The sequence below is a fragment of the Anser cygnoides genome, chromosome 1, assembly GCF_040182565.1.
Source record: "Anser cygnoides isolate HZ-2024a breed goose chromosome 1, Taihu_goose_T2T_genome, whole genome shotgun sequence".
In the NCBI taxonomy this organism is placed as follows: Eukaryota; Metazoa; Chordata; class Aves; order Anseriformes; family Anatidae; genus Anser; species Anser cygnoides.
The window spans coordinates 28,672,501-28,680,000 of NC_089873.1; the positions used below are offsets into that span (position 1 = coordinate 28,672,501).

Consider the following 7,500-nt stretch of genomic DNA (forward strand, 5'->3'; position numbering starts at 1 on the left):
TGGATTTATGAGACAATTATTCTGTCTTGTGATTATCTACATTATACTATAGGAAGGAATGAAAAAAATAATCTTATTGAAATGAGACAGTCGTTTGAAACTGTAAAGAAACAATATTCTGAAAATTTTGATAGACTACAGATCATCTGGGGTTAAAATAATTAAATAATAGAAATGTGTTCTGAAAACCTTTTCCCACACAGTTCAGCAACATTTGGAACCTAACCTGAATTGTCTGTGTGACAGGATAATTTCACAATGCAAGAAAATGCAAAAAGCCATCAGATTGCTCTATTAATATATATGTCACATACATTAAAATTAAAGTTTTCAAACCCCTTATCCTTGTAGAGAATCTAAAATAAAAAATAGAATTTAGATAGACTAATGAAAGCAAAATAATGCACCTAAATTTTCTCCCGCAAAGATAGGGGTTAAGGAAATGCTAACACGTTCTTCATTCATCATCAGGTTATAAAGTGTGCCCTCAAACAAAGATTTTCTTTGAAGTATGTGGAGCTGAAAACACAAGAGACAGAGTTTGCTGTCCTTTTACGTAAACATTAACTGGGCGTGATATGCAAGTGTGCTCTTTAATACAGATTGTGTTTCTTCTGCCTACATTTCCTGACTTTGATGGACACAGATTTTCATCGATACCCAGCATTTCATCTTCAAGTGCTAGTATATCCTTTTCATAATTGTGAGAACTTGAACGTACTAAGGTTGCCATCACAGTTAACATTAATGAACAGTTAACGTATCATAGAGCTTGCATTATAAGTGCAGTGTATCTAAGCATGTAAGTACTGTGACGCCTGACACCCTAACAGTACAGACCTGGACCTGCATCAGACAGTACTTTTGCATGTGTGAAGCCGCATTCAGTTCAATGGTGCTTGTCTCTGGCTGCAGCTCCAGCTACACAGCTGGGGCCTGATACAGCGCCCCGAAGCAGCTGTGAGCAGTAGTGACTTTCCAGTGCCAGTGCCAACCCCAACAACATAATCGGAAATGCGTATCTGTGCATTCTTGTCAGAAATCAAGAAAAAAAGATGTTTAAAAGTGTTTAAATTTGCTGGTTAAAATAGGATCTCCTTCCTTTGTTTAGAATAACAAATTGTTTATTTGTGCCACTAGTAAATAATTTTAAAAATTTTTATAAGTACTTAGATTCTTTGTACATTTACTTTTTACTGCCCTAAAGTCCACTGTCATATCTTTCAAAGCCGGTTTCTTTCTAATATCTGTAAATCTATCACAAAAAAAGATATTCACTCTAGTTTCAGTCTCAAGGCAATGATTTGGACACTTATAGGTGTACTTTGTTTAGTGTCACCTATAGCGTAGATTGGATAGATTTTGTAAAAGATAGCATTACTTTTAAAGAAACATACAATTTGACAAGCTATTGCATTTTACCTTCATTTTATTGCCATATTTTTCATCACACTCATTGTTTTCCAACTGTCACTAAATTGTTCATTTTCTTAGTCTGCTACATTCGTAGACCTATTTACTGTTTATAAAGCAATATGCACTTACAGGTTTTGGAGATGGCTTGGGCTCCGAGGGTCGCATGTGCAAGTGGGTCATCATTGCTTGAAGACGTTCACGTTCTTTAGAAAGCTGTTAAGAAAGAGTGAGATCAGAAGCATTTTAGAAATGACTGATACAGCTATTTTATTGCAGTGATACATCTTATCATTGTGCTTGTCTCGGTGTAATGATTCCTGCATGTAAAAGTCTATGTCAGATGAAACTTATCTGAGAGGAAATGCAACTTTGGGCACGGAAAAAAAAACACACAACTTTTATAGCCTTTCATATGTTAAAAGGTCAGAGAAAACAAATAACACTTCATCTTTTTGTCAATAAGAGAATTGAGGTCACAGTTGCCTCGACAGTAACAAGTTACTAAGACCATAAATTAGAAGGCCCATAGTGTCTCTTTAAAGTCCTGTGGACACTGTTAGCTATGGACTAGTGCCAACAGCTGTGAAGGGGTGAAGGGTCCTCAAAGCACAGTGCCTGCCAGGATTGTCTACACACTTCATCCTTTCCCACTGAGGTCCAGTTAGTGCCCCCTGCAATCTGCCATCATCAATCTAATTCAATAGAGTGACAGAGACCAGGCAGTGTGAAACACTGAACTCTGCCACTGAGTCGGCATCTACACTGCACTGGGTCTCATTACAACTGATGGACCTTACTTCACTATCAGTCAGACAAAGCAAAAAATGGCATAATTGGTCACACTGCAAGCTAAATCTTCAGTTTTGCCGTTACATTACAGCATTGCCTTTGTCAATCGTAAACAGTTCTTAAGAAGCCCTTAAACTGCCTTTAGGAAACATCACATTACTTAAATCTACTTTTTCCTAACTAATACTATTTTCTCATCATATGCTACGCAACTGTTCGTATTAATAACAATGAAAAAGAACAGGAAGGAGTGTTTGAAGTATGTAACTTGTTGATAAAAGTATCAGAACCTAAAAGAGGAGAATGTATCTTACAACACAAAAATAATCTTTTCTTTTTTTTTTTTTTTTTGAAACAAGCTGTGTTCCAGTGATGTTGGCTTTGGATATATGCAAAACAATTACAACACTAATTGGAACTTGAATCACTTGGTGTTTAACACTGACATTTTCCAGACACTTCTGTAATACTTTTTTTGCATGAATTCAGCTCGAGTTACACCTGTAGACTGAGATTGGACTAAGCAAACCAGCCTGTAAGTAATTTAGAACCGCAGGAAACTACCTGTATTACTGAAGATATTCTGGGTATGCTGGATATAATTTGGTCAGTGCAACTTTAATTAAAAGAACACTTGAGGCAGGGGGTGGGAAAAAGGTTTCTTCTTAGGCTTTGGATTTTTTTGTGTGATGCTTTAGAGTGATGCTATTTGCCATGATGTAAATTCCTAACAGAAAATTAACACTGCCCTGTATAAAAGAAACTAAAACTTTGCATGGGTATATAAAACTTCAAATTCAAGGCAAATAACAATAAATGGCATTATTTTACTTTCCCCTCATTGCTTTGTGTTCCCAGTATTAAAATACAAAAGAATCTAACAGTTTGCCTTGTCTGAAAGAAGAACAAGTGTTCTTGCGTGCATGCAAACAGTGAGGCAATACATGGGGCAAGGTAAGAAAGCTGAAAAGGGTTTACCCTTTTTCTCCATGTATCTCCACAAACTGGAAAAAAAAAAATCTCAGTCCCTCCCTGCATCCTTTGTGTTCTCCTGCACTGTCTCAAGAGGGTACAGATCTGCTGAAAAAATGCCCCCTGTACAGAACCACATGGTGTAAGCATCTTGCACAGTCATTCTGGGATGACTGTGAGGTTCATGCCAAGCCTCAGCAGCCTGATAAGTTGTTTCAATACTGGGAGACCCCAGGGGTACTTGGTACTTCTGTAAACTGGATGGAGCATCACATATATGCAGTGACCCCTAATGGTTAGAGCCTGACCAAGCCACACCAGTGTCATGGTCCCAGCCACAGGACTGCCTGGGGACCAACCCCTGAGTGGGTCTGACATTACCAATCGACTTCCAGAAAAATGCCCACCATTGGGCAGACAGTCACTTTGGGTGGAGCTATGCTCTTGTACTCCTTTGTCCAGCAGACAAGCATTGGGTCAGAAGGGGCAGAAAGAAAAGGGGTCCTGACCCCATTTCAAGAAGAGAAGACAGTTTGGATCCAGTCTCTGCTCCAGGGACTGCATTTTTCATTCATGATGAATGGCATTAGGGTCTTAGTTCAAGCAAAATACTGTAGACAATGCTGATGTTAGATAATTATTGCATAATTTATAATGTAAAAATCTTAATGTAAAAAAAAAAAAAAGCTAGTTCATGAATATCTACAAATTTCATGCAAGAAACATACAGCTTTAAGCCACAATCATTAAGGCAAGTGTTTTCATTTTAGCTTAGATTAATAGTTATATTGGGTTTATATGGCATCATATTTTCTCCTTCCCCCTCCTCAAAGGAAGAGGAGCTGGGAGTGAGAGAACAATGTGGTGGAGTTTAATTGGACATCGGTGTGAAACCACCACAGTCCCTTTTGGTGCCCAATGTGGGCTCGAGAAATTAAAGATAAGGATGATAACTGGGAGAGGTAATGGGCAAAACACAGACTGGACATGGTCTAAAAATGTAATAGTTGTGAAGAATTTATGATGTAAAAGCTGTGAAGACTATGTGTTGCCATAATGTGGTGAAGGGATGAGGGGTAGCATGTATGTAAATTGTCTGCATTGTTGGTGTTGTGTTGATGTTATGTTGATTTTGGTGTAGGGAATTTTTATTTTTTAAATGTATGTGAAGATTGTGATGAATGTGATAAAATTATATTTTAATGATAATTCTTAAATACGCTTTTCACAAAAGCATGGGGTAAAATGTATTGGGTTTATGTGGCACGGTTTTGGTAGTGGAGGGGCTGCAGGGATGGCCTCTGTGAACAGAGCCCAGCAGCTGCCCCATGTCAGATCAGAGCCAGCTCCAGATGGCTCCAAAAGGGACCCACTACTGGCCAGAGCCAAGCCAGTGAGTGACGCTGGTTGGGCCTCTGGGAGAGAGGATTGAAGAAAGGGGAAAGCAACTGCTGTGCAATAGCAGCTGCAAGAGAGGAGTGAGAAAATGTGAGAGAACCAGCCCTGTAGACCTCAAGGTCAATGCAGCAGGAGGGCAGGAGGTGCTCCAGGCACGCAGCAGCAGTTCCCCTGCGGCCTGTGGAGAGGCCCCTGGTGGAGCAGGCTGTCCCCCTGCAGCCCATGGGTCCCACACGGAGCAGATCTCCACGCTGCAGCCCGTGGAGGAGCCCCCGGTGGAGCAGGTGGATGTGGCCTGGAGGAGGCTGCGGCCCATGGAGAGCCCCCGCAGGAGCAGGCCCCGGGCCGGAGCTGCAGCCCGTGGAGAGGAGCCCACGCAGGAGCAGGGGTCTGGGGGGAGCTGCCGCCCGTGGCGGACCCGTGCTGGAGCAGTTTGCTCCTGGGGGATGGACCCTGTGGTACGGAGCCATGCTGTAACAGTGCTTGAGAAGCTGCTGCCTGTGAGCTGCTCAGGGGAGAGGAGGTAGGTAGAAAGGGGGGGGGGGGGGGGGGGGGGGGGATGTGGGATTAGTTGATTAGTTTGCTTTTAGTTTCTCACTGCTCTAGTCTGTTAGTAATAGGCAATAAATTATATTAATCTCCCTATGTTGAGTCTGTTTTGCCCATGAAAGTAATTGGTGAGCAATCTCCCTGTTCTTATCTCAACTCTTGAGCCCTTTCCATCGTATTTTCTCTCCCATTGTCCTTTGAGGAGGGGGAGTGAGAGAGGAGTTGTAGTGGAGTTTAGCTGCCCACCAGGGTGAAATCACCACAGTTCTAAATATGTAATGGGATTATACATCTATGCAACAAACCTGTATTTCTAACTGCTGAACCACTTGCATTTGCACCCGACACTGAGCAGTGCTTCTGTCATCCAATGCATGTTCATTGTTAAGGTGCCTAGAGAAGAAAGAGAACACTAATAAAACAGTGTTAAGACGAGGAAAATTTCTTTATGAGTTCATTTTTCTCTCCTGTGCATATGGCTTCCATTAGTTTCAATGGGAGTTATGCAAAAAGATCTAGTTAGAACATGCCTTAGATACAACAATACAAAGTAACAAAATTGATTATTTCATTTAGTTCCACAAACTTTCTCAATGATGAATGCCAGAAGCCCAGTTCCTATCTCCCAGACCACAGAAGCCATCTAAAAGCCAGTATAACTGGTTGTCCGTATTTGGTAGAGTCACTGAGCTGATTTCCACTCCCTGTCAGTGGTGTAGATGATCAGACAACCACCTTATAAATGATTCTTCAAAAGATATAATTGTTTTCAGGCTGCTTGAACTACTGTAAATTGATGTAGTCTTTGTTTAGATTTCTCCACCTGTTCTTTAGTCATTAAAGCAAAAGCACCAACAGAATGTCCTTTCCCCCTTCCCAGAACAGAGCCAGGCATTACTGAAACCATAGGGGAACAATCTGAGGAAGAGGGCGCAAAGTAAAGGCACCACAAGGAATAACTATACACCTTACACACACAGCAAGCCTCCTGGGAGAGATTCAAGCTACGCAATCATGCCAGCTTAGCAGAACAAGCAATGCATAATGCAACCAGGAAGGAGAACCACAGTGGGTGAGTACAGGTACCTAAAGTGCCGACCAGACCCAAATGTCTGTGTCTCATATGATTCAACGGGGTGCACCTTTACAGAGCTCATTTAGTGCTGTTTATTTGGGTTTTGTTTTGTTTTATTTTGTTTTGTTTTGTTTGAAGGACAGTGATTTCTGTTTGTTCTTTTTCTTCTGTGATCAAAGAAATCCCTTTTGGAGCTTTTAGAGCGGTTTTGCTACTCTACTGAGAAGAAAACTTAAGGATCAGGCTAAAGAAGAAATGGGAGCAAAGGAGTTTTGCCTTTGAATGTGGATTTACTGGCTACTCCCCCTGTTTGCAAGAGGGGTAAGTTTTGTAGGTACTATAGTCACAGATGATCTCACAGCTGCGTGAACTATGATATCCATATCATAGAGGAAAGATATCTTCCCCCCTTTTATTTTTTAGCAGAATTATTTAGGGAACTATGCAGTTATTTGATTATTGATCTATGTAAAGAATGTGTTTTTCAGAAACAGGGTAAAAATAAGTGGGGACAGCATCCTAATTTTAGTATGATTTGTATCTTTAATTTAAATCATGACATCACAATTTAGGTCACAATGATAGAGTTTGCAGGTGAGCATAATACGACAGTCAGGTTTTGTTACCCTTGCACAAGGAATGGCTAGAGAAGATATAAGTAATTATGAAAGCTTTTTTGTTGTTGTACTTTTATTACAAAATTGTTTACTGGTGTACTTCCTTGTAGTTTATGCTAAGTACAAGCATCACCAAGGACACATTTCCTGTGTGTGTGTCATAAAACCTACATTTAAAAAAAAAAAAAAATCAATGGAACTGACTTCACTCTCCCTTCATGGGGAAAAATGCACGGTCAGTTTAAAAAGTAGATGACTTCGGAACATACCATTCTCTTGTTTTCTTGAATTTTTGATTCAAAAGAATTTTACTCCCTCCATTAATTATGCAGACACGATAGTGTGGGGTGTATTAATAAAATGGTTTAACATTTTCAGTTAATTGGATACAAAGCTGTCAGAAAAAGAACTGTAGACTGATTTTATCTATTTATCATCACCACTACTATCACCAGTACACATCACCATGTTTCCACATGCAAGTGCATGCACAGGAACTCATGATAGTAAGCAATGGTATAGGTATAAAAGCTCTCCTGGCCTGAGTATGAGGTTACTACCTACTCATGATTATTTATTAGTTATTACAACACCATATGTTTGCATAACACCTTACAAAATAGATACAGACACAGTCCTTGCCCTGAGGAACTTTGCATGTAACAGCAGCATGCAGTGTGGGAA

General features: G+C 40.3%; 1 protein-coding gene and 1 long non-coding RNA gene across 17 annotated transcripts in view; one reads left to right on the plus strand and one right to left on the minus strand.

The window, feature by feature from the left end:
- Window positions 1-7,500, minus strand: part of FOXP2 (forkhead box P2) — a 441,200-nt gene that overhangs the window by 38,421 nt on the left and 395,279 nt on the right. For all 15 annotated transcript variants that reach the window (XR_010829081.1, XM_066991473.1, XM_066991518.1 and 12 more), the window contains 2 exons: window positions 5,430-5,517; window positions 1,546-1,629 (listed from right to left, as the gene is read on the minus strand). Coding sequence is in view for 14 of the 15 variants with exons in the window: in XM_066991473.1 (XP_066847574.1) it covers window positions 1,546-1,629; window positions 5,430-5,517 (172 nt within the window). In the remaining variant the exon portion in view is untranslated. The remainder of the gene's footprint in view (window positions 1-1,545; window positions 1,630-5,429; window positions 5,518-7,500) is intronic.
- LOC125180105 (uncharacterized) overlaps window positions 3,231-7,500 on the plus strand; it is a 5,755-nt gene continuing 1,485 nt past the window's right edge. The window contains exons 1-3 of one of the 2 annotated variants that reach the window (XR_010829085.1): window positions 3,231-5,098; window positions 6,005-6,196; window positions 6,379-6,520. This is a non-coding gene — a long non-coding RNA (uncharacterized lncRNA). Of the gene's footprint in view, window positions 5,099-5,805; window positions 6,197-6,378; window positions 6,521-7,500 lie in introns of those variants that run through there. The other variant, XR_007158350.2, reaches the window with a different exon arrangement.